Source organism: Capsicum annuum, chromosome 3 (assembly GCF_002878395.1).
Source record: "Capsicum annuum cultivar UCD-10X-F1 chromosome 3, UCD10Xv1.1, whole genome shotgun sequence".
NCBI classification, from domain to species: Eukaryota; Viridiplantae; Streptophyta; class Magnoliopsida; order Solanales; family Solanaceae; genus Capsicum; species Capsicum annuum.
The window spans coordinates 243,165,168-243,191,867 of record NC_061113.1 but is presented as its reverse complement, the minus strand read 5'-3'; the positions used below and the strand labels follow the sequence as shown (position 1 = coordinate 243,191,867).

The 26,700-nt window shown below is 31.8% G+C and overlaps 2 protein-coding genes and 1 long non-coding RNA gene across 3 annotated transcripts; 2 read left to right on the top strand and 1 right to left on the bottom strand.

The window, feature by feature from the left end:
• The first annotated feature begins 124 nt into the window (after window positions 1-124).
• Window positions 125-9,487, top strand: LOC107862692 (probable aspartyl aminopeptidase). Its single transcript, XM_016708331.2, has 11 exons — window positions 125-448; window positions 548-683; window positions 800-878; window positions 1,202-1,404; window positions 2,253-2,322; window positions 3,771-3,893; window positions 4,051-4,206; window positions 7,351-7,524; window positions 8,530-8,604; window positions 8,680-8,820; window positions 9,060-9,487. Exons 1-11 carry the CDS (start codon window positions 376-378, stop codon window positions 9,279-9,281), a joined length of 1,452 nt encoding a protein of 483 aa, XP_016563817.1. The 5' UTR covers window positions 125-375; the 3' UTR covers window positions 9,282-9,487.
• A 187-nt stretch (window positions 9,488-9,674) lies between these two features.
• Window positions 9,675-10,846, bottom strand: LOC107862693. The gene is made up of 2 exons (XR_001672025.2): window positions 10,057-10,846; window positions 9,675-9,953 (listed from the first exon to the last, which is right to left on the bottom strand). It is a non-coding gene; the product is annotated as an uncharacterized LOC107862693 (long non-coding RNA).
• Window positions 10,847-18,715: 7,869 nt separating this feature from the next.
• LOC107862691 (4-coumarate--CoA ligase-like 9) lies at window positions 18,716-26,276 on the top strand. Its single transcript, XM_047409650.1, has 6 exons — window positions 18,716-20,321; window positions 24,286-24,475; window positions 24,961-25,106; window positions 25,215-25,282; window positions 25,774-25,876; window positions 26,027-26,276. The coding sequence occupies exons 1-6, from the start codon at window positions 19,302-19,304 to the stop codon at window positions 26,150-26,152; spliced, it is 1,653 nt and encodes a 550-aa protein (XP_047265606.1). The 5' UTR covers window positions 18,716-19,301; the 3' UTR covers window positions 26,153-26,276.
• Window positions 26,277-26,700: the final 424 nt, after the last annotated feature.

Sequence of the window (26,700 nt, the reverse complement as noted above, 5' to 3'; positions counted from 1 at the left end):
AAAACAAAAATCTGTAAAAATATAAAAATGAAGTTTTTAGTAAAAAAACATAAAATTAAAAATAAGTAACTCCATAAAAATAATAAAATCATTAAAAAATAAAAGAAGAAAAAGACATGAAAATAGGTTAGCATTAGGAAAGACAATTACAGCAACATCCCACTATTTTATTTTATTATTTTTTCTAAAAATATATTTATTAAACTATATATATTTATCTATTAGTACTACTTTATATATTAAAATATTACTCCTTCTGTCATCAATAATTATCCATGATTAAATCGATACGCAGTTAAACTTATATCGAGGATACTCCAAATAAAATAAATCTTGAATGCGAGTACGAGTACGAGTGTAACAAAGAATCAAAGGATGGAGAATTCAGCAGTAGCAGCCGATCTGGTGGATTTCTTGAATGCTTCTCCTACTGCTTTTCATGCAGTTGGTATACTACTTTTATCCCTCAATATTTGATTTACTTTCTTAATTCTTATAGATTTGTGTTTTTGTTACATTGAATGTTTATTTGTGTGGGGTTGTGTAGATGAAGCAAAAAAGAGACTCAAAAGTGCAGGGTATGTACAAATATTTGAGAGAGAAGATTGGGATTTGAAAGCTGGCAACAAGTATTTCTTCACTAGGAATTACTCTACTATTGTTGCTTTTGCTATTGGTAAAAAGTATGCACCAAAATTTTATTTTATTTTATTTTTTTTAGTTTGGGATTTTTGTTTCTGAATTTGGTGTGTTTGTGTTTATATAATAATGGGGTTGGAAACAAATCAATTCTTTCTAGGTACGTTGCTGGAAATGGATTTCACATAGTTGGTGCTCATACAGATAGTCCTTGTCTGAAGCTGAAGCCAGTTTCAAAGGTAATTAATTAATCCCTACGTCCTGTTTTGAATTGGCATAGAGTTTTAGACTTTTGAATAATTTTGTGGTCTTAAATTAAAGATACTTAGAATGTATGAAAATGTCCTTTAATCTTATGGTCTTAAACATACCATGGGGAAAGTTGAAATTGAAGAGTTGCGAAAAAAGGAAAGAGACATTCTTTTTGAAACAGACTAAAAAGGAAAGTAGGACAAATGTATTGAAACAGAGGGGATATGATTCTTTTCCGTCTTGTTTAAGTTTTGAACTTGTGGCTTGTCGAATTTTGGTCTATGATTCTTATTGATTTGGATTGTTGTAGGTAACTAAATGTGGATTTTTGGAAGTGGGTGTACAAACATATGGTGGTGGTCTCTGGCATACATGGTTTGATCGTGATTTAACAGTTGCCGGAAGGATGATCATAAGAAAGAAGAAAGATGGTTCTGAATCCTACTTGCACAAGCTTGTGAGAATTGAGGAGCCCATAATGCGAATTCCAACTTTAGCAATTCACTTAGACAGGTAAAAACCGTAAGAAGATGAACTCTTATTCAGATGTTGCACGTTTCAAAATTCATCTTGGGTGTCAGAGGTGCTTGGCGTTTCAATTTCTGTGCAACCTACCTTTTGGAAATAAAGAAAGTTTTGAGGATCTCTTTAACTGTGTTATTGTCAGTAACAGTGCCAGGAATTCTTACAAAGGGAATCGAAATAGTGTAAAAATGCAACATCTAGTAACTTTAAACCATTTTTTGCCACTACACTAAAACCGTTTTCTTTTATTTCTAGGGGATTCAGAAACTTTTATACACACACACACACATACATACATAAAAGAGTTGTTTTTTTCCCCTATTGTATGGTGTAATTCTTTGGATTGAATCCCCTTGCATACACATGTGGTGCCATCACTGGTAATGATATTTATGACTTATGAACTAGTACTATGTATTTCATAAGATATAATACTTCTTTTTGAATCAGTTAATAGTTTCATCAAATTTAGAAGTACTTGTGACGATTTGTGGTTTCGGTGTTTGAGTAGACTTGAAGAGAAAAGTTCTTAGCTTAGCTATTGAGTTTTATGTAGCATGATTATGCTTTTGTATGTGAAGTGACATACAATTGGGATCATAAGAATAATTTCCATGGGTGTTAATTGTTTTTTCATGCTGTTAAATCTTCTAAACCCACAAGAGGGATTTGCATCACTGTATCATGTGCTAATCATATTCGTCAAAAAACATTATCTGGTCATGTGCGTTGCACCTTCAATGAGTCAGAACATCTCTTTCTTCTCCAACGTATCTTAACGACTTAACCCATGGTTTATGAGAGTATTTATTATAGTCTTCTTCTTATATTTACAGAGATGTGAAGGATGGATTTAAGGTCAACACACAGAACCATCTTCTGCCAGTATTGGCTACATCAATTAAGGTACTGCTGCATTGCATACGTCGATGCTCGTGTATTTTTTGTAGTGTAATTCTTTGTTTCAAGATCTAGTGTGACTGGAAGTTTTGTGTAAATAGTTTATTTTGTCTACCTTGACGACCCCTTGTCCTCTTCTATGTACTATTTTCCTTATCAATTACTCCCTCTGTCCCATTTTATGTGACACCCTTTGACTTGGCACGGTGTTTAGGAAAAAGGAAGACTTTTGAAACTTGTGGTCTAAAATGATACTTGAACATTTGTGTGGTTGTAAATCATTTCAATAAGGATTAAAGGGGAATTTGAAAGTTAATTGTTTTCTAATATAGGTGACATTCTTTTTGGTACGGACTAAAGAGGAAAGTATGCCACATAAAATGGGACCTTGGGAGTAAATTCCTTTTTTTTCAGAAAAAGCATTTAATGCATGTGGACTTGTGTTTGTGAGATGAACTAATTCGTTTTCTCCTTGCTTTAGATTCGTAATTTGTTAGCACCATTTGGGAAATTCTAGTTCTTTCCTACAGGAATATTCAGTTATAATTGACACATATGTTTTTATGTCGGTGGTGTCTGAGACAGCTTGTGCGCACCTCGACTATTCCATCATTTGGCTGCTACACTGGTACTGGCCTACTGTGTAACTACCCACCAAAATATGGGTAGATGTGAAGAAATCTCATATATTTTTTTTCTTTTGTTGGAGTGTGAACCTTGAGATCTCATGGTTCTCCTCACTTCATTGACCGCCAGGCTAGACCCTTGAGTGCTTCATGCATTCCCTGAACAACCCTTAATCTGGAAATTTTAGACTGCTATGCTTTTGGTATGCTGGTGGGTCTTCTCATTTACATGCACTTCTGAATTGAATATATTTTTGATTGGACATAACACATACACAGATATACCCTCCTTTCTATTTGCTTGCTTGAAATTAGTTGAAACCCACTTTGGACATTATAAATTAAGCGGATTGAATTCATCACAAAAAATAGAAGGAGGAAAAACCGACTTCCTTGTTGCTTTTAATTTCACGGTATTTAAATTTACATGGACTTAAGATGGGTACATAGTTAGTTTGATAGAGAAACATTGTTAATTTTTATTGTTTTCCTGATTTAAAAAAAAAGATAGAGAAACATTGCACCAAAATTTAAAAGTTGGACTAATTTCAAAAAAATTTAAAAGTTGGACTAGTTAAGTGAATTTGTAATCTTTATTAAAAGTTCAAGTTGGGCTAATCCAATAAAAAATAGTGAAAGTTCTCTAGAATAACATTATTAGTGCAATGGAATCAAATATTTCAGGACGTCTCAAATGGAAAGAGTGTCATGTAAATTGGGACGGAGGGATTATTATGAAACAGAAATTATTTGTAACTTCATGTGATTCCTTATTTGGAATAAGTTGTGTCCTGTTAGACTGTATGCCTATTTAACAACGTTTTGCAGGCCGAACTTAATAAACCAGCTTCAATTGACAATTCTATTGGAAATGGAGCTCCAAATGATGGAAGTATGTCCAGTAAAAGGGTAAATCCTGGTGGTGAGCAACATCATTCCCTTCTTCTGCAGGTACCATAAATGGCTAAATTGCAATCCTTATCGATGTTACATTTAATGAATCTGAGTTGTTAGATGCTTTTCTTACACTGCGTGAAGTATATTTTCAAAATCTTTAGTGTGCTACAGTTTTGTGTTCATGCTATTTTTTTATTTTTTTTGCTTTCAGCTTCTTGCTGCTCAGGCAGGATGTGAACCAGGTGATATATGTGACTTTGAGTTGCAAGCATGTGATACTCAGCCAAGTATTATTGCTGGTGCCATGAAGGAATTTGTTTTTTCTGGAAGACTGGACAACTTATGCATGTCATTTTGCTCTCTAAAGGTAAATGATGCATGGATACAGAAAGCTTCATTGGATTATTCATTTTATTAGAAGGAAGCATCATAGTTATATTAATAGAGGCATATTTAAATGCAATGTGCAGAAATTACATATAGAAATTGGGTATGATATTCTATTAGAAGTTGCAAAGTGTCTCTATTTTTAGTTCTCAGTTTTGTTGCTCTATCAAAACATTTTGTTTAGGTATTAGTCCACGTGTATGCTTTATGGTTCACCTTTGAGGTAAAACATAAAATGCCATTTGTAGTATTTTGCTCTTTGAAGGGGAGCCTTGGAGTAGCTGGTAAAGTTGCTGCCATGTGACTAGGATGTCACGGGTTCAAGACTTGGAAACAGCCTCTGGCAGAAATGCAAGGTAAGGATGCGTACGATACACCCTTGTGGTGGGGCCCTTCCCCGGATACCGCGCATAGCGGTAGCTTTAGTGCACCGGGCTGCCCTTTTTTAGTATTTTGCTCTTTATATCTTTGAATTTTTTGATGCAAAGTTGTTGGGTGATTGAGATAAGTCACTGTGTGTCTGTGTTTGATTGCTGTTCTGTTATAAGTCCCATCAGGATGTGAACAAGAAAGATTCAATGTGTATATCTCTGAACCTCGGCTTTGCTGATTGTTATATGTTTCGGTGAAAATGCTTTAGCAAGTATTATATATATTCAGCCCCTGATAATTAAGTGGTAGCTCACAATATTTTCAAATTATGCCCCACAAGATTGTACTAAGATTGCGACTTGCTCTTTCATCTAACCTATATTTATTAACGTGCAAGTAATTAAAACCACCGCGGTATAGTAGTATGAGACCCCCTGCAACTGTTCTGCAGTAATGAACTTTTATGTTATATTGCATAATTAGTCAGATGGTAATTTGCAAATAGAAGACCAATGAAATAATAATCCCTATGGCAATTTCTTGGTTGTTAGGAGAAGAGCTCCTTTCTCTACTGGACTGGTCCATTCAACACCTGCTACAGTCTTCAACTGTTACAAGGAATATACAGAGGAAAAACAAAAAGTTGTATTAAAGCAGTGTTTCTCAATAATGTGGTGTTTTACTAGGTTATGTCTGCCTTTTGCTCTCTCGAGGATGGCAAGAGACGTGTTATGGAATTGATGGTGGATATTGATTTACAGAGGTCCACTTATCCTAGAGTGTCACCTTCTGCTTGCCCCTTTGTGGGTTTCCAAAGTCTTGTCATGTCAGTGGCAATTATCTTCCGTCTTAGTCACGTGGATGCTAAGGTGCAGCTTTGCTGTGAATAGCAACTCTTTAGTTCTAGTAAAGTTCTAAATAATTTCAGAAGAAGATGTTGGTTTGGGAAACAGAAATTACTTTTCTTGTGTGGATTCATCAGAAACCGAGTAGAAGCACCACAAATAAACTAATGGTCAATATGTAGATGTGGAGCACAAACACAGATCTGTGTAACTGGACTTGTAATATAAGATCAGTAAGTTAAAGAGATGGAAAGTGAAAAGTTGTTCAATGTAGTCACTTTTTGTAATTCGCAAGGGTTTAGTCCTTACCTTATTTTTACATAAACATAGAACTATGTCTTTTAGTTAGAAAGCTGAAAATTTGCTTTGGAAGTTCTCCACTTCTTTTCACTTGTTAGAAATAGGCTAAATACATAGACAATCCCTTAAAGTTGTCGCACTTACTAAGGTTATTACCTATTAGATACTTAACGTATATTCAATTTGGACTGTTGGCCTCCTTAAACTGACATGGATGATGGCACATGGAGTGCTCTTCATCTGAAGGTGAGCACGTGATGAAGCCGTGAATAATTTTTTTTTTTCCAAATATTCTTTTCTTCTTTCTCCTCCCTATTCTCTCTGCTTTCATTGAGCTTTTTTTTTGCCTTGCTACCTCTGTTCATTTGTTTCCGTTTCTCTTCTTTTTGTAAATTCTTTCACTTTGATGTTAATGGATAATAATCATCTCTAGTTGACAAATCCAAGAAAATGGGGCAGCAACACTTGTTAGAGTTACCCTTCCTTACAGCTCCATTGAGCTGGAAAATGAAAACCCATGCTGGGAAGGCTCCAAAACCAGCAGCAGCGACTCCTTTTTTAGAGTTCTTATTCTTTCCATTTAATTTTTTTTTTTCAATTTATTATGGCTTCACAAGTTTCGGATATAAGAAAAAGGGATTGAACAAATCCAAAAATCTCTGCCCACCCCCCACCCCCTGCAAGAACAACCTTCACTCCTCCTGAGCCCCAAAACAGAGAGCGCCATGAATCATTCTGGAAATAGAGGATGCAGAGGTGTCGGCATCAATGTTATTAATGAGGTAAGAGAAGCGGAGATGGCAGCTTTTCTTTTCTGATCAAGTTGGTGGTGGAGGTGAGGAGGGAGATGAGATGGACGAGTGGGGGAGGTCGTGGACTAGTGGGCATGTTCCGGATGGCCAAAATGCTTTCCTTTTTTCTTTTTTTATCTCTGATGTGGCTTTCTTTCATTGGTTATGTTGCCGCCTAGCTTGCATTTAAGCTTCACACACCTATTTAGTTTTGGGATTGAGCTTTTTGTGTTCAATAGTCACACTTTAACAATAAGTTAAGTGTCAAATAGGTAATAACTATAATTGAAGTGTCTAAATGAAAAAACACGAAAACTTTAGTGGGCCGTTTATGTATTTGGCCTTAGAAATACTTCCTAGAAATATTTCTGTAAACAAATATTGTTTTTTAGAAATTATGCAATGCATGATATTTTTAATACACCAAACCGAAGTGGGATTAAAAAAAATCTCAGCATAGCTAATACTACCATTACTAATACTAGGCATTACTGATACACCATATTGTGCATTTTATCCTTATACACCCTACCGAACGACCCCTATGAAGGGGATGGTTTATCGAACGAGAAGTCTTTAAAGAGAATATGAAAATGAAAAGGAAAAATATCCTTAATCAGAACCGTTAAGTAATTTGCTAGTTGTCTATTGTAACATTAAGACGTTACATTTAACAGTAATTCGTTTGTACCTCTGTTCCTGCATCAACTATTATGTGAACTTGCATAATTTGAATGGATCAACATGGAATGCAATAATGATGCTTCTTGTTTTAAAATTCATGTAATGAAACAACTTTGGCGGTGTTGATGTCAGGCACTGATAGATGCTACTTCTGCTGAAAAGATTCTTGAGGACGAGGTTGGTGTAAGAATGGTGGCTCTGTTTGATCATGAAGAGGTTGGGTCTGAGTCAGCTCAAGGAGCTGGATCGCCAGTCATGTTTGATGCTCTCTCACGAATTACGAATACATTCAGTCCAGATTCAAAGGTAGTTGAATTGATCTATCTCACTTCTCCATATTGCTGCAATATGTTAAATTTTCTATTGTTTTTTCATGAACACAAAATATGTTTGGACTTTGGCACCTGGTAAAGAGAAACTGTAGACTCTTCCTAATGCATTCTCATGCTGGCATTAGTTATCACTTTAGATAATATCTTTTTGGGGGGAAAATTGTGGAAATTTTAAAGATAAATTGAAATTGGACTTGCTGTTCATAATCGTGCTGAAAACTGGTGCTATACTTCTATTCTGTCCGAAAATATTTATATTTAGTTGAGATTAACACATCTCTCTTTATTGTAATGTCTGCAATGCTTCCCATCTGTCCACTCATTTGGAAAAAACCAAGATAACACTTCTTTATTAAATATCTGCAATGGTTTCCTATTTGTCCACTTATCTGAAAAAATATGGGAGGGGATATTTTCAAAATCCAAGATATGTCCACAACTAGATCGCTGTGTTGGACAAAAATGCCCCTAATTTAGCTGTTGGCCCTAATGGAATTCCTTATAAAACGATAAACTAATATAGTTTGTGCTCTGAAGCCCTAAACTACCTGTCATGGAATTTCCTTTGATAGAATTTCTCATTGAAACTAAGAAAAAATGTAAAATATCTGGATTTTAAATATTGCAATCACTGCCTTGTACAATCCTTATCAAAAGAATTTCTAATAGAAAGATAGGGAGATGGATAGCCTGCTTTTACTTAAATAATATATATTATAATGCTTAAATCTTCTTTCCATAACGCTTCCTTTGTTAGTTCTATGATCCTATATGCTAAAAGAATGACAATAATAATTAGCAACAAAAAGAATTTGGAAAAATATATATTTTTCAGAGTTTATTTTAGTGAGTGCATGTAAGTGTTGTGTTTCGTAGTTAATTGACCAAGGCTTATAGGTAGTTGTACCTTCATTACTTCTGGTAGCTTGAATGAAAGTTTATTCCTGGTTTACTGATATTTTTGTACATTGCACTTCAGTTAATACAGAAAGCAATCCAGAGGAGCTTCCTGGTCTCTGCTGATATGGCACATGCCTTGCATCCTAACTATTCGGTAGGTTCTTTCATATGTCACAGTCTACAATCGAAGTACTTTGGCTTTGATCTTGATTTTAAGTTCTCATTTCAGGACAAGCACGAAGAGAATCATCAACCCAAATTTCATGGTGGGCTTGTTATTAAACATAACGCTAATCAACGTTATGCAACCAATGCTGTCACTTCCTTTGTGTTCAGAGAAATAGCTGCTAAGCACAACATTCCTATTCAGGTCGGTTAATTATGGTGGACCCCTAGAGCAGATCATCCCAGAAACTGTCCAACATGAAGATGTCGTGGTTGATGTTTTCTAAAGATCAATCCGTCTCTTTCTGAACCTTTGTGTTTGTCAAATGTTATGTTGTTCTATTATCACAGATGTACAGTTACTACATTGCCATCTGTTTGGTTTTATGTCATCACATATATTTACCGTAGTTTCTAGATGTTTGAGAGAGACTTGTTTTGCAGGATTTTGTGGTTCGCAATGATATGCCATGTGGCTCTACCATTGGACCTATATTGGCAAGTGGGGTAGGTATTCGAACCGTTGATGTAGGAGCACCACAGTGGTCAATGCACAGCATAAGAGAAATGTGCGCGGTGGATGATGTGAAGCATTCGTACGAGCACTTTAAGGCCTTCTTCCAAGAGTTCTCACAGCTTGATGGGAAGATTGCTGTTGACATCTAGCCCATATATGATTGGTAATGCCTTGTACTTTTGAATTACATAGGAAAATAAAAAACTTATTCTGGAGTTCTAATTTCCCAAAGCTAGAATTCAACAATCAAAAGGTTTGACAATGGACATGGTCCATGAAGTTATGGAACTAGTGCTTGTTTGCAGGGAATGTTACTCACCTTCTGAGAACTATAATTTATTTTGTTTTGAAAACAGCTAGTTGTGTTCCTTTTCTTCTTTTTTTTTTTTGGTTGGAATGGGCAAGCAGCATACAGAGTTCTGATTGTTATAGGTTGACTATTGTCGAAGTTTATGATATAGGGTGATGGTACTCTGGAAAACCAGAAAATGTTTTTCAATTTTTTCATGTTTGGTCAGACTGAATGTTTTGGAAAACATAAGTTCCTTAAAAACGAGTATAATGACTTTCCTAATGAAAATAGGAAACACAAGTTCCGTAAGTGACACAGTTCAAGTTCATTGTTTACTTTTCACCGGTACAACACCTCCGACCTTCACTCCTTGACCATCCCACCTCTATAATATTTTGTTAGATTACATATAAATACATCGGAACAATAATTGTTTTGCTGACTTATTGTAAAAGAAAAGTAAGACATTACAAACCAGGGGCACTCAGACTGCCTGCTCTGTCAAACAGAACAACATATAAACTGTCACCTGATGCAACCACAAAGAACAAAGAAACTCAGTAAGTTTTCTATTAGCCCCAAGCCTAGTGCATAAACTAGTTTTCACTTCATGTAAAATAGCCTCCTTGGACCTGTTAGTTTTGTTGAAACGCCCGAGCATTTCTTTCAATCGACACTTTATAGATCACCTCTGCCAAGCCAGCCAGCCAGCTTTAAGAATAGGTCCCCTTATTCTGGGTGAAGTGTGCCAGATATCCCTAGTGAAAGGGCATTTAAAAAAAGAGATGGTCCCCAGTTTCAATCTCTCTGTATGACAAAACAAGCCCACTAACTTTTGTTTGTCCCAATTTAATGCCCACCACTAACTTTTGTTTGTCCCAATTTAATGCCCACCACTAACTTTTGTTTGTCCAAACCAACGAAAGCCGTTGCTTTAGGCCTCAAACTTTCGGACCGCTAAATTTTCTAATATGTGCATATAGCTTTGTTTACAAATAAATAGTATTTTTAATTTGAGAAAATTCTTTAAAAATAAATTATTCTTTTAGTTCTTCATTTTCACAAATCAAGTATTTTATTACTTCTTTTTCCATATTAGCCTCGGTATTAAATAATTAAAGAAAATAGTAATTGTTAGATTTCGAGTTTCAAGACATCATTATTAGGATTAATCTTGTAAAATAAACTCCAAATTAATTTTCTTTAATGGGTCTACCAAGTCAAAAGGGGCCAAGTAAAATGAAATGAAGGAAATACTAAAACAAGATTAATTTTGAAAGACTACACAAATTCTTTCCTTTATCGCCAATGCACACCTATTTCGAAATAAAATGAAGAGGTTGAAACACTATTTATCTCGATTTATGTGTCGTTTCGAATTATCAAAAAGTTAAAGAATTCATGTTTAAGCACATTTGTTAAAGTTAAGAAGATTGAATTTTAAAAAAAAATAAAAAATCATATAAATTGGAATAGGTGGGGAAACTAGAAAAATAGACTCACAGTGATATTATATGTAATATATTATTATTATTTTGTAATAAAATCTTAGGGCTCCTCGCTAAAATTTTGCTGGCCACTATATTTATTGAGCCGCCTCTGCCCACAGAAGGTTGCAAATTGCTACCAGCATACGAGTTGTGGTCTTATCCACCAAAGATTTACACTGCTGAGATGTAAGCCCCTTAGCAGACAATGGAACCCATAAATACTTAAAACGGATATTTCCTAACTCATACGAGCTATGATCTTTCAAATTTTTTGTTTTTCTTAAAAAAAGTCGTTATTACTCGATACTCTTTACAAGTAAAGCTATCAAGTATCTCTTCATAAATGTGTGCTTGTTTAATACTCTGTCATCCCAAATTATCTATCTCAAATTTTCTAATTTGATTTCTCATTTTACTCATCTTTTTTTATTAATAAAAAAGAGATAATTTTTTTTTTTCATATTTTACCCTTTACATTAATTATTTTTCTTCAAATTAAAATATAAAAATCATTTAATAGGGGTACTATGTTAAAAACTAGGCATATTATTAATTATTTTTCTTAATTAATATATGTTATCTCAATTTGGGATGAATAATTTGAGACGGAGGGAGTAAATTATATTTTATAATTATTAGTCTTCTTAATGAACGTAAAGAAAAGTTAAAGTGGCAATTAAAATATTAAAAATTACACAAATACACAATTTATGTTTTCAATATTACAAAAAATCCTATATTTTCAATATTACAAAAAATTCTAACTCCCTAAATATATTACAAAAATCTCAATATATACATAAAATACTATATATATATTATATTATGTATATTAGTAGAGAGAGAGTAAAATAATTAAAAAAATAGAAAAAAATAATTACTTTGAGTTGGTATTTATGTTATTTATATATTAAAAATAAGATAGATACATAGACAATTCAAGGTGGGAACGTAGTTACAAAAGCTGATCCCTGTCCGTCCTAATTGTTTAATTATTTGTAAAATGACTTACCAGCTACTGCTACTACAATTATTATATTCCTTCTCACATGAGGTTCTGATAGGTTGTGAGATTTTCAAATTAAAAAATATTGGGGTGGCTCATGGCATGGATTTTGAACTTACTTTGACCCATGAATTTATTAACACAATTTATTTTATTTCATCCATTTTTATTAGCACCAACTTATTTTGATTCACTTATATTCAGCGCAGCTACAAGCTCAACTCACTCGTTTGATGTTCTTTTGATTGAAGTGGCATGGAGAGAGGAATAATGTGTATCAAGTAGCCCCAAGATATTGAGTTCACGTACACAAGTTGTAAAGATGCTTGGATAATTGAAGATATCAAAGTTTGCAATATGGACAAAGTAGGCTAAAATATCTACACAGCCCAACATACATTGGCATTTCAGTGAGAGCAAGGGACACAATTTGGAATTTAAGAGAAAAATGTGTTTTGAGTCTTTTTTTATCACCCGAACCAATCTCTAAGCTATATATAAGTCAGGTTGGTTTGATTTCGCATTAAAAATTACTAAATTGATTATGTTGATTTATTTAGTAGCCGTTTGGCCATAGAATTTATTTTATTTTCATTTTTCAAAAAATTATTTCACTTTAGCGAAAAAAAAGAAGAAGTAAAAACAACTTGTTTTCACTTTTTTCACTCATACTTCTTTCACAAAATTTTCAAAACAATTTTAATTTATATTTATGGTCAAACACAATTACCACTCAAATCAATGTAAAGTTGATTTTTTTCAATTTTGATTATGTTATTCGGAGTATTTTGATTTTCTCGATTTTTTAATAGCAGTCTCCAAACAATAACTCTGGAAATGTCTAAAATGACCTCAAGCAAAAAAGGGTTCTACTTTTGATTAAGACCTCTAGCCTCTAGACCCTGGCGCTATCAATATGCAATTTTTCAGCCCAATAACTCTACGAAATTCCCAAAGTACCCTCTGGTCATGTCAACATAAATATTTATCTAATTTTGACTTGATCATAAATAATAAATAAATAGATAATTTTATTATATTTTATTTATTTTAAAAAATACAATGAATGATGTATTATATTCAATGTCAAGTATAAAATGAATAAAATTAAATAGATTATTTATTAATTTTATAAACTACACAAGTATTATTGACTAATTCAAAATATAAAAACGGACAAATAAAAATAGATCTAAAAAAATTGATAGAGTATATTAATAATTTAAAAAAAATATTTAAGTCTCAGTAAAATTTCAGTTCCAATATAATATATTGCAGATATATAGGTGTGAAAATAATTATTGTTCTTCTCTATTGATAATCACTTCTTCATCCTTAGCTAGAAATCTAAAATTCGAGATCTACCAATTTTGAAGTCACTTTTATTAGGAAAATTTTTACTTCTGAATATTGTTGAATTCTCTAATTTGAATCTAAATTCAGTTGAATTTCAATAACACTGTCAGTATCAAATATCAAATATATATATATATATATATACACACTAGTTTAAGTGTACGCATCTTGTGCGTGTATCTAACTTTAATGAATTCAAACATTACACTAAATAAAATATTTGTTTAAATAATAAAGATAAATATAGTAATTAAATTTAATATTTTTTAAGTATATAAAGATTGATAATTTATTTATTAAACCTAATTTTTACCAAAAATATCTTTAAAAGTTGATCGACATTCATCTACCATCTGTAAATTGTAATAAAACAATACAATGATAGAGACATCAAAATAATACAACGAAATCTAGTTTTTCACATAAAAATTTTCTTAAAGTCGTCTGACACTCATTTACTACCTGTAAACAGTAACGAAATAATAAGATAATAAAGATATCAAAATAATACAACTAACCTAACTTTTACATAAAAAAATCCTCAAAATCGATCAATATTTATCTATCACCTGTAAATTGTAACAAAATAATACGATAAAAGTGATATTAAAACAATACAATTAAACGTAAATTTTACATACAAAAATTTTTCAAAGCCGATCGAGATTCATCTTCGAACTGTAAACTACCACAAAATAACAAACTAGTAGAGACATTACGATATTATAATTAAACCTAACCTTTATCTAAAAAAAAATTCAAAACCGACGTACAGTCATCTAACATCTGTAAATTAGAATATAACAATAAGATAATAAAGATATCAAAACAATATAATTAAACCTAACCTTTACACAAGAAATTCTTCAAAGCTAACCGACATTCATCTACGACCTGTAAACTATAAAAAAAAATAATATACTCCATAGTGATCACAAAGCTTTGATTTTGATCCAATTAATTCTTGTCTGAGCGATTTGACCCTAAAAAATGATTTTGAATGAAAACAAAGAATATATATATACTAGTTTAGGTGTACGCGCCTTGCGCGTGTACCTCACTTTAATGAGTTCAAACATTACATTAAATAGGATATTTTCTTAAATAATAAAGGTGAATATAATAATTAAATTTAATGTTTTTGAGTATGTAAAGATGGAGAATTTATTTATTAAACTTAATCTTTACCAAAAATATTTTTAAAAGTCGATCGACATTCATCTATCATCTGTAAATTGCAACAAAATAATACAATGATAGAGACATCAAAATAATACAATTAAATCTAATCTCTACAGGTAAATTTTTTCTCAAAGTCGTCCGACACTCATCTACCACCCGTAAACAATAACAAAATAATACGATAATAAAGATATCAAAATAATTCAACTAAACCTAACCTTTACATAAAAAAAATCTTCAAAGCCGACCAACATTTGTCTATTACCTGTAAATTGCAACAAAATAATACGATAAAAGTCTTATCAAAACAATACAATTAAACTTAAATTTTACACACCAAAAATTCTCAAAGCCTATCGAGATTAATCTACGAACTGTAAACTACCACAAAATAACAAATTAATAGACATATTATGATAACATAATTAAACCTAACCATTACCTAAAAAAATTTCAAAGCAGACCCACATTCATCTAGTATCTGTAAATTAAAATAAAACAATAAGATAATACAGATATCAAAACAATACAATTAAACCTAACCTTTACACAAAAAAATCTTCAAAACTAACCGACATTCATCTACGGCCAGTAAACTATAAAGAAAATATAATAGTGATCACAAAGCTTCGATTTTGATCCAACTAATTCTTATCTGAAGATTTTGACCCTAAAGAGTGATTTTAAATGAAAACAAAGAAGATACATATATATATATATATATATATGTATATATAAATACACACACATGTTGAATTCTATTATACTGACAAAAACAGTGAAGAAGTTGAGGGTTAAAAAATCAAGCATTCACCATATAGACATGCAATCGAATCAAGTTAGATGAACATCAATCATATTCTATCAATAAGCAAACCAAAATTTTTAAAGCCGACCCATATTCATCTAACATCTGTAAATTAAAATAAAACAATTAGATAATAAAGATATCAAAACAATACAATTAAACCTAATCTTTACACAAGAAATTTTCAAGGTCAACCGACATTCATCTAAGACTTGTAAACTATAAAAAAAAATATAGTAGTAATCACAAAGCTTCAATTTTGATCCAACTAATTCTTGTCTGAGCGACTTGTAAACTATTTCCATGAAAAATATTTTCCTTCATACCAAACACACCCTTTGTGTTTTGTTGGATTCGTTTCCGGTCTCAACAATAATATAAAGAATATAATCTAAAGAAAAGGATATCAAAGTTTTATTTCTATGGAGATTATTTAAAATAAAAAGACAATAAACAAAAAAATTGAAAATCAGAACTTTGAATGACATTCATCAGTTTTCCCTTTGTTGCTTCATAGATGAGAGAGTAATGGTAGAGTGTATCGAAATGTTAATGCATGAATTAGTTTAATGTGTATTAATAGTACCTTATTTGGTATACCTTTTTACCCGATGTATAACTAATGCAAGCATTAGTTATACACTCTATTGTGTATTGAGGTGTGTATTACTAATACTTCAAAATCCATGACATTAATAATGCAATGGATCTAATGCATGCATTAACATGCTTAAAGACCCTATTACCCCTAAAAAAAATTTCCACATCCTTTCCAACATACATATTGAGGGTATTGTGTAATTTTTTTTTTTTTTTGAGAAATTATGTAATTCATGTTTTTTTTAATACATCGAATCAAATACTGCATAAGAAAAATACAATCATAACTAATGTAAGCATAACTAATACAAGTATTACTAATACACCATATTTTACATTATTCTTATAGATTCTACCAATCAACCCCTAAATGTGAGTGAAAAGAGCAAAAATGGGGAACTGGTTTAAGATTTGAGTAAAATGACAATAAAGCCCCTGCTATTATTATTGTGTTGGTGTACTATTAAGGGCATTTTAAGGAAAATAAAAATTAGGGACATTGCTAACATACAACCTTCATAGTATGTAATTTAGGGGTGGCAATGCTGCGGTGATTGTGATTTTTTCTAAATCCGTAAATTTTAAAATCGTTCCGCACTCCTTCTCATCACCTTTAAATCCGCTCCGCACATATATTTGCGGATACCCGCATCGTGCTATCCTGCATTTTATTTTATTTTTTTGAAAAATTTGTAACTCCATTGAAAATCATAATATTATTAATACTAGAAAATAGTAACAACCAATTTCTATTATATCACTTTTTACTAAGAAATTATCAGAAAAGTATCATGTGTAAAAGTAATGATCAAATATTAAATTTTTATTAAGATGAATAAAAAAATTTAAAAAGTTATACAATTATTTATTTGTAATGTTATACATGTTTTAAGTATCATAAATTTTTTAAGTGAAGAATACATATAATTTTAGGTAAATTTATAAAAATAATATTAATTTTTAATTTTTTTTTAATTTAAACCCATATATACTCATAACCCGCACCACACTACATCATTTAAAAGAAAAACTTACTTAAATTTGCCCCACACCGCATCACCCTACTCCATTGCCATCCTTATTAGTATATTAGAACAATTAAAATATTGCTCATTCCCCGAGATATTTGGACCAACCCTTCAGTTTTACGGGCAGGAGGATAAAGGATATATAAGGTTGTGAATAATTTTAGGATGGACTTATCTCATATATGGCTGGGATAAAATATATAAAATAATTTATTTTTAAATTAATTATTTGAAATTGTAGAATTATTTTTATTTCTTTTTCAGTAGAATAACTAATCTCGAAATAATTAATTTTGAAATAACTTATTTTTCGATCAAATGATCCAAAGTTTTAATAAGATATACTTTTTGCTTTATGCGAATCTAAGGCTTCAAAAGTAATCTATTTAATTTATTAAGATAGTGGTTAAGTTTGTCTATAAGTTTATGAATATTTTAACCTTCTCAGACCTTGATTGATCTTGAAACTATGATGACAAATACATCTTAAAAATGAGTCAAAATTTATATAATTTGACTTTTAAATGTGAAGCGTAAAATTAAAAGGAGTAAGTATCCATTGGCTTTTGGAAATTTGAAATTTTTAAAAGAAAAGTTTTTTATGAAGCCATTTATATCTAAAGGGAAAAGGGGTTAAATATGTCCCTAATTTTTGTGAAAATATTTAGATATATCTTTCATTAAAATTTTAGCTCATTAATGTCCTTACCGTCAAAGTTTTGGGCCATATATACCCTCGTTGTCAATTTTTTTGTCATATATACCCCTGTTGGCGTTAATTAATTGCTTTGCTAAAACTTTTCAAGCTTTTTTTTTTCTTTTTTTTCCAGAAATCATATTTTCCACATCACTTTTTAATTACTACATCATATATAATTAAACCCACCCCTTCTTCTACACATTAACCATCCGTCAAATGCTCTTATCTACCCTACAAATCTCTCTGGATTTTCTTTAATTTGCCGAAATTCCTTTGTTGTGTGTTTTCGATTCTTGCATATCCCCAAGAATCATCAAGTAAAAAAATGGAAAAAAGTCAAGAATACACCATAAAAATTTAATACACAATTGCGACGAAAATCAAGTATTAAAGTTCTTACCAACAGCAAATTACTTTAGTATCATATCAACCGACTCTATCTTTCTCACCACCGTCAATTCTAACATCAAGAATAAGAAGAATAAGAAAAAATCAAGTGAGAAATTAGGATGTAGAAGTGTAAAAGAGGCAATTCATATAGAGACAGCGAAAGCAAGTTGTTAATTAAGAGAATATCTTTTATACGTATGTATGTATGTATGTATGTATGCATGAGAGGAACGGTTATGGAAGAATCTGAAAATACAATAAAAAGATTTCGACAAATTAGAAAAAATTCAAAGAAATTGTGAGGTAGATAAGAGCATTTGACGATCGTTTAATGTGTAGAAGAAGGGATAAATTTAATTATATGTGAAGTAATAATAAAAAAATAATGTGATAAATATAATTTCTTAAGAAAAAAAAGAAAAAGGGGATTGAGAAATTCCAGCAAAGCAATTAACAATAACAGAGGTATATATAATTAAAAACTTGACAACAAAGGTATATATGACCCAAAACATGATGACAGAGGTATATATGAATCAAAATTTAGATGATAAAAATATTGGTGAGCTAAATTTTTAATGGAGATATATCTTAATATTTTTATAAAATTTAAAGATATATTTGACCTTTTTCCCCGTATAAAAAGAAGAAAAAAATAAAGAAAAAAAGCATGAATTCTACGTGCATTGTTAGGGTCCTCTATTTTATCTGACTAGTCTAGAAATATAATACTACCATGCTGCCAACCACCAACCAAAGCCAAGTCTTACTTCTTCTCCCCTAAAATTTAATATAGGTAAACGTCATCATCATACTCCCTGTCAACATTGTTGGCTTGTAACTCCAATTTAACTTGCATAAAATAGTTATTTTCTTAGTTTAAAAAAGAATAATTTATTTTTTTAGTTTATTTAAAAAAATAATTTTTTTTTTGTAATATTTTAATTTTTTTATATAACATGTTTAGGATTCCAAGATTAAGAAGTATTTTGATATATTTAACATAACTTTAATTTAAAATCATAAAATTTAAATTTTTTTTTTTAAATTTTATTTCAAATTAAAATAGATCATTTTTTTTTTAAACGGAAGAAATTATATATATTTCAATTCTTTTCCTATCTGTATAGTAAAATTATTAGGTACAGCAATTCATATCTATCCATATTAGTATTCAACTCTCAATAATCAAAATTTTTGATCCTACAAAATCTCTTCTATAATTAATTAACCAGTTTGTCTTGGATCTAAGACTCCTCACGACTCGCCCCAATAAGAACACTGAGCAATATAATCAAAGATTAACAGAAAACTCCCATGGATCCGAAAAATGGCTACTGCCCAGATACCAAAACTTTCAAAAGCTTAAGACCATCAGTTCCATTGCCGCCATTAAATGAGCCTCTTTCCATCATTGAGTACACAGTCTCTCTCCTCAACTCACCAACCACTGGAATCAATGTCAACACCACCGCTTTCCTCATTGATTCCACCACCGGCCAACGCCTTTCTTACGCTGAATTCTCTCAGCAGACTCGAAATCTCGCTTCTTATCTCCAAGCTCGTTATCCTTCCCTTTCCAAAAACAACGCCGCTTTTGTTCTCTCTCCTACTTCAATCCATGTTCCAGTTGTTTACTTCGCTCTCCTCTCCCTCGGTATCATTGTTTCTCCTGCTAATCCGCTTTCTTCTTCTTCCGAGTTAACTCATATGGTTCAGTTATGTAAACCTCTCATTGCTTTCTCTACAAAATCAACTGTCCGTAAACTCCAATCATTGTTTCCACTCGGTGTTATTATACTCGATTCTCCTGAGTTCCTCTCCATGATTGAAACTCCTGTTTCTTATCCCATTTCTTACCCAGTCATTCACCAGTCCGATTCGGCAGCGATTCTGTACTCTTCCGGAACTACCGGGAAAGTAAAGGGCGTTGAGCTAACTCACCAGAATTTAATTACGTTAATGGCCAGTTTGTACCACAACAAATACAATCATGCATCTCCTGAAGATGAAAACCTGGATCAACATGTGTCTTTCATGACGTTGCCGTTGTTTCACGTGTTCGGTTTTTTTATGGTGATAAGGGCGGCGAGTATGGGAGAGACGATGGTGGTGACGGAGAGATTCGATTTCGAGAAGATGTTGGCGGCGGTGGAGAAGTACAGAGTTACATACATACCGGTGTCGCCGCCACTGGTGGTGGCAATGGCTAAATCGGATTTGGTACTGAAGTATGATCTGAGCTCACTGAAACTACTGGCCTGCGGCGGAGCTCCGCTGGGGAAGGAGGTAGCAGAGCGGTTCAAGAGCAGGTTCCCTAACGTGGAGATTGTGCAGGTACTCGGCCCATATTAGGTGTTCACTTTCGATATACACGTAATCATAAATTCTAAATAATATAGATAGTTTTATAATTTACTTTTGTCCTTTTTCTTCTTAACTTATAAACTTGATTTGGATTTTAAAAAATATTAGTTACTCCTGCAAGAGTTAAATGAAATGTTTTACTGTATTTAATTTAGTCATAGTTGATAATTAAATAAATAATTTAGAACAATTATTTATAGTATGCGTTTCGGTATCACGCGCTAGAGTTGGAGAGTGCGTGAATGAAAACTGTAACCTGTCCTGAATTAAAACTGTTCGTACGGTATTCTATAATACACGTGAATTAAATGAATTTTTTTTAGTAAGTTGCTGAATTATGATTTGTTGACCATGTGAAAACTTTCGGAAAGCCCAAATATGAAATATTCTACTATTGTTTGAATTTATTTTACGGGAAAAAATGATTATTTTGTTCCAATTATGTGATGTTGTTGTGTTTTTAATATGTTTCATATAGTTAAGATTTTGAAGTGACCAACGTGGGTTGTGGTGCAGTGGATGAGACTATTTCACCCTTAATCAGAGGTCGAAGGTTCGACTCTGGATATGAAAAAAATTCTGTTGGGATCGCTGTGCTGCCACCTTAATGGGCCTTACAATGCACGATTCGGATTAGTCGGGATCCAATACGGGCACCGAACACCGAATGAGAAACAAAAAAAACAGATTTTGAAGTGATTTAACTTATCAATTTAAATACTAATAAAACATTCTCCCTAATAAATTTCAATTAATGATACTTAAACAGGTAAATCAATATTTTCAACTATGTGCTCGATTGGATGTTGAGTATACTACTCATGACGAGGGGTGTACATAGGTCGGGTTAGTTCGATTTTTTATTAAAATATAACCAAACCAATAATGTCGGTTTTCTAAATCTATAAACCAAATCAAACCAATATGCAATCGGTTTTTTATTTCGGTTCTAGTCGAATTTTTTTGATTTTTTCGGTTTTCTCATTTTTTTTTACTATTATAATGTGATTGAAGAAAAAAATTAAATGTTTTCACGAAAAAGATTAAAAAAAAAAATTATGGTCATGGAGTAGTTCCAATAAAAATTAAGTTGGCAAATTAGTAAGACGTTTAAACTACCATCTCTCAAAGTAATATTTTATGGATACCTAAGTAGTTCAATTCCTAAGTCACTAGTCACAGTAGCTTGTCTGAAAGTTTCCTTCACATAAAATGTGAGCACACAAAAGAATGAATAATTATACAACTTATTATAAACTTAACTCCATAAAATAATTAATTATAACATAATTCCATAAAAAGAGAAAGAAGAGAAACAAACCTAAATCACAACTCGATGAATGAGAAAAGTAAGATGAGAAAATAATGAGAAGATGAGAAAATAATGAGAACTCTCTGAAAACTTGAAAAGTAAAATATAAAAAGTGAAGCAATTAAAGAGTTTTAGGTTTTTATATTAACTAGTTAAACCGCACGTGTCTCGCACGTGTAACATTTGATTATTTAAAATTAGATTATTTTGTCTATTGCAAAATTTTTTAATGAAGAGCAAAAAATTTAAATCACTTCTTAAAGATCCTTCACACTTTAATAAAATAGCGCAAAGATAACATACGTTTTATTAAAATATTTAAGAAATTTTCAATTCTTAAATATTGAAGAAATAATTTTGTTTAAAGCAGACACTTTTAACGAAGGACAAAAAGTTCAAATATTTCTGAATATCGAATCAAATAAAAACGAAGTTGAAATAAAACAAACCAAACTGAAATAGTTTGATTCGATTTTCGATGTCTACTATTTAAAATTGTTAATTAAAGAATTGAATTGAAATTTGATAAAATCGAATCAAAGAGCAGAACATGTACTTCTAATCAATGCCTTAACAACATAAATCGTGCTAATATGAATGAGAAATAATTCTTTTTTTTAAAAAAACACCTTTAAATCCTCTCGTAATCGGCACGAAGTCTCAACCACACACTCACATAATTTTTCTTTACCTGCACATCATGCGAAAGCCAACAATTGAAATTACAATAAATTATACGATAAAAAAAAGATTAATAAAAGATGCATAATATTTAATATTGTTGACCTACAAATTAAAAACTAATATTAAAGAACATAAAACTAATCTTTTCTTGAACATACTCTAACAATTAAATTGTGAATGTTTTTCTATTATTTATTGGAAAAAAGGAATGCTCAATATATAGATGTACGATTTTTTTCCTTTTAAGAAAGAGTTGATGAAACATGAAAGAATTCTAATCTAATTTGAAATTTTTTTTTCATAAAAAACTAATTATTATAGAAAATCAAGATAAACGAAACTTAAAAGAAAAGAAAATTAAGGACTCCTAATTAAATCAAAAACCATACTTAAAAGAAAGAAATTAGGTCGTATGCTAACTACAATCTGACACTACTTTTTTTTTTCTTTTTGAGGTGGGACGTGTTTTTTTAGTAAAAATAGTTAAATAAGAATTTGATAAAACAATAAAAAGACATTTCCTATTATGTATTTAAAACTTTTTAAAATTTTATACTTATTAAAATTTTCTTATTCTAAGACTTTTATATTTGTTTCTAGATTTTTCAAATATTATTAAAATCAAATGTAGTTGTTTTATAATTCTTAAACTAATGGAAAAAATATTAGTTGTCATTAATTCTGACGACTTCTAATAAGAAAAGATTTTACCCTAAATATATATTAATTAATTATTAACTTTTAAAAATTAGAAAAAAATAGTGAAAAGATGATTTTTTCTAAAGTAAAAATTTTTAATGAAGGACAAAAAGTTCAAACAACATTTCTAAGGTCCTTCACACTTTTAATATATTATAGATATAGATATTGGGCTTTGTATTAATTTATTATTAATGAAAAAATACTATAATTAAAAGTCCAAGAATATATATTTATTTTTTGAATATAAAAAAATAATAAAAGTAATTAGAAAGTAGATTATAAGTAATATTTTTTTACGTATAAAAAATTAAAATTATATATGTATTACGTCGGTTCGATTTGGATTCGGTTTGATTTTATTTTTTCTAATATCAAACCAAACCAAGAATGATCGGATTTTTTTTGCCAGCACCAAACCAATCAAACCAAAGCATAAGTCAGTTTTTTTCCTCGATTTGATTTGATTAATCGGTTCGATTTGACTTAACGATTTAGTTTGTACACCCCTACTCATGACAACGTAAATCACCTAACTTGCTAAATTTGGATAAGTGACATTGCTTGTAAATTTATTCATTTATTGGTGGGTCAAATTGATACGTCAAGCTCTGCTAATATGATAAGATTCACAAGGATGAGATGGATTTTCATCAGTACACAGAATCGACTTAATGCATACAAATGCATGTGAGAGCTACAAGACTCAATGACGAATCTAGGATTTGAAGTTTACGCATTCAAATTCATAAATTCTATCACTTTCATCAAATTTATTGATTTCAAAATCTATTATTTATATATATTTAGTAAATTTTTGAACACACATATAACCGAAGCCAAAATTCATGAATTCTGATGAACCATAGCTGGTCAGTTGGATATGCCCCTGACAAACTATAGAGAGAAATGGCCTTTGTGCTAGTTACAAACTCTGAGAAGTGATCTATGTCTTGACTGCACCAGGCTTTTTGTGCCTTGCCAACCAATGGTCTTTTGACCACTTGTCATTTGCACATGTGAAGGAGGAAAAGCTTTTTGTGTCTTGCCAACCAAATGTTCTTTGGCTACTTGCCAACCTCTAGTCGGTGATTCTTTTGCGGATACATATACAAGTAATGATTTGTTCGTACTTATGCTAGCTAGATGCCACGAGGTATACATATTGTGCCTGCGTGCGTGTAATGATTTTGAGCCACGATTTTTGTTTTAATAGGGTTCAATTTTGATGCATCATAGGGATATGGTCTGACTGAGACTACTGGAGGATCAACAGGGATGAATGGCATTGAGGAAACAGAGCGGTATGGATCTGCTGGTCGCCTTGCTATGAATCTGGAAGCTAAGATTGTTGATCCTGATAGCGGAGAGAGCTTGCCGCCTGACCAGCGTGGAGAACTTTGGTTACGTGGGCCAACGATCATGAAAGGTGATGCTTGAATGTAAAATTTAAGCCCGTGTGTGTATCTACTGCTACTATGTGGCATTTCAACTATATATCGGTGCAAGTTGAAATGGATGAGCTTGAATGAATTTGACATTAGTTATATTCCAGTCATTGCTTGTTTTTTTCAGTATGCAATAAAATGTTGCTTCAGGAACTAGGAAGTTCAATGAGAGTAGTAGTTTTGAACTGGAATTTCAGAAATAACTTGCAGCATTGAGTTGGTAAGTAAAATAAAAGAGACACATTAAAAATTTGACGTGCATAGTTTACTACTATATACCACAGACGAGGATTTTCCTTCATATGTCAAGGAGCCAAATATGCTAAATAATACTCATTAGAGATTGCAAATATTTAGAATCTAAAGCATACTATTCTATGATTGCTGGTAAATTTGTTTCCAATTTGGCTTTAGAATACCCTTCAGTCACACTTGAATTCTGAAAGACAATATTGGTGAATGACAGGCTATGTTGGAGATAAACAAGCTACCTCAGCAACACTCGATCCAGAAGGTTGGCTGAAAACTGGCGATCTCTGCTATTTTGACAAGGATGGGTTTCTATATGTTGTTGATAGGTTAAAAGAACTTATAAAGTACAAGGCATATCAGGTAAATTATAGCTGTCCCTAAATGAATTTGTCACCAGCCACTAGCATGATAACTTCCTATCTCGCATCTCTTACTGCATCATTATCTTACGAATGGATGAACTTTCAGGTTCCCCCTGCTGAACTTGAACATTTACTTCAGTCAATTCCTGCTGTTGCTGATGCAGCAGTTATTCCGTATGTCATCCTCTCTGTCTTCATCTACCGTCTTCCTATTCTCATCGCGTTACTACTCATGTATCAGTATGATGGAAAACTCATACTAACTCTTTTGTCCAATTTGTATTTGATATCATATACGCTGCATTTCCGGGAAAAAACAACTTAACCAATGTGCATTACGGTACCAAAAATTGCAAGCTAGTCTTCCTCTACAAAGAGGCTACTTCTTCGTCATATTCCCTCACAAATATTTAACTAGCATCTCATGTGTAATGAAATTTTCTAAATGCTTCACAAAATTCCAGTCTGGAAAATTCTACTCTCTTCGACCGCTCCTTATGGTCATATTCATGCCTGAAACTTGTATTTGTCACAGCATGCTTTTTAACTTTATGACCCTGATACTGAAGAGACTAGAGAGGCTTTTAGAACATTAGGTGAATCTTCAGTCTACTGTGTAATTGGAGAGCGACACTCATCTGTTCTCTTTTCTCACTTGACTCCAGATATCCTGATGAAGAAGCAGGGCAGATTCCTATGGCTTACATAGTCAGAAGACCTGGGAGCACTATTAGCGAGTCGCAAATTATAGATGCCATTGCAAAACAGGTACAAGTATCCAAATGAATTAGTTAGTGCATGGCATCTGTTTACCATCTTACTTTGCTTTGATGTGCTGTGCATAGGACTGTTTCTGAACTATCACATAACAAGTAAACAACAGATGCATATTATTTGTAACCAGAAAATACCTTGCAGGTAGCACCATACAAGAAGATACGGCGCGTAGCATTCATCAATGCAATACCAAAATCTCCAGCTGGAAAGATCTTGAGAAGAGAACTCGTTAATCATGCGACTAATGGTACTTCTGCAAGATTATGACGGAACAATTAGAGATATCACTACATAATTATCTGAACTACCACTTGAATAGGAACGTACCATATGTTGTTTTAAGTCTTCCACATCACCTTATTGCCTCAAAATATTTTTGCTTTGAAGCTCATTACCATCTCTCATCAGTGCCTTGTCTCAATGATAATTATAATTCTTCATTCCTAGTTCTTGTGCAACAAAATCACATTAGCAAAAGTTTGCCTTCTTTTGATGCAACAGTTTCTTACTTGGTATAGGTGGATAAGATACATAAATATAGAGTGTATTAAAACCAGTTATGTTAGGGTTTTAAGAGGTGTGGATGAAAAATGAATAGGTTTTTTTTCAAAAAGATGCCTAGAGAAAGGATGAAATTTGAATAGACACCTTTTCACTTTAGATGGTTATGACCTTTCTAAGCGGTTGTGACTTTTACAGAGTGTTTGCATCTTTCTGAACCATTGCTTCTCTTCGTGAAGCAACACCTTGATGGCTATAAATACTTAATTTTTTCCTTAGGTACATAAATGAAATTTTAAAGTAAAAACACTCTT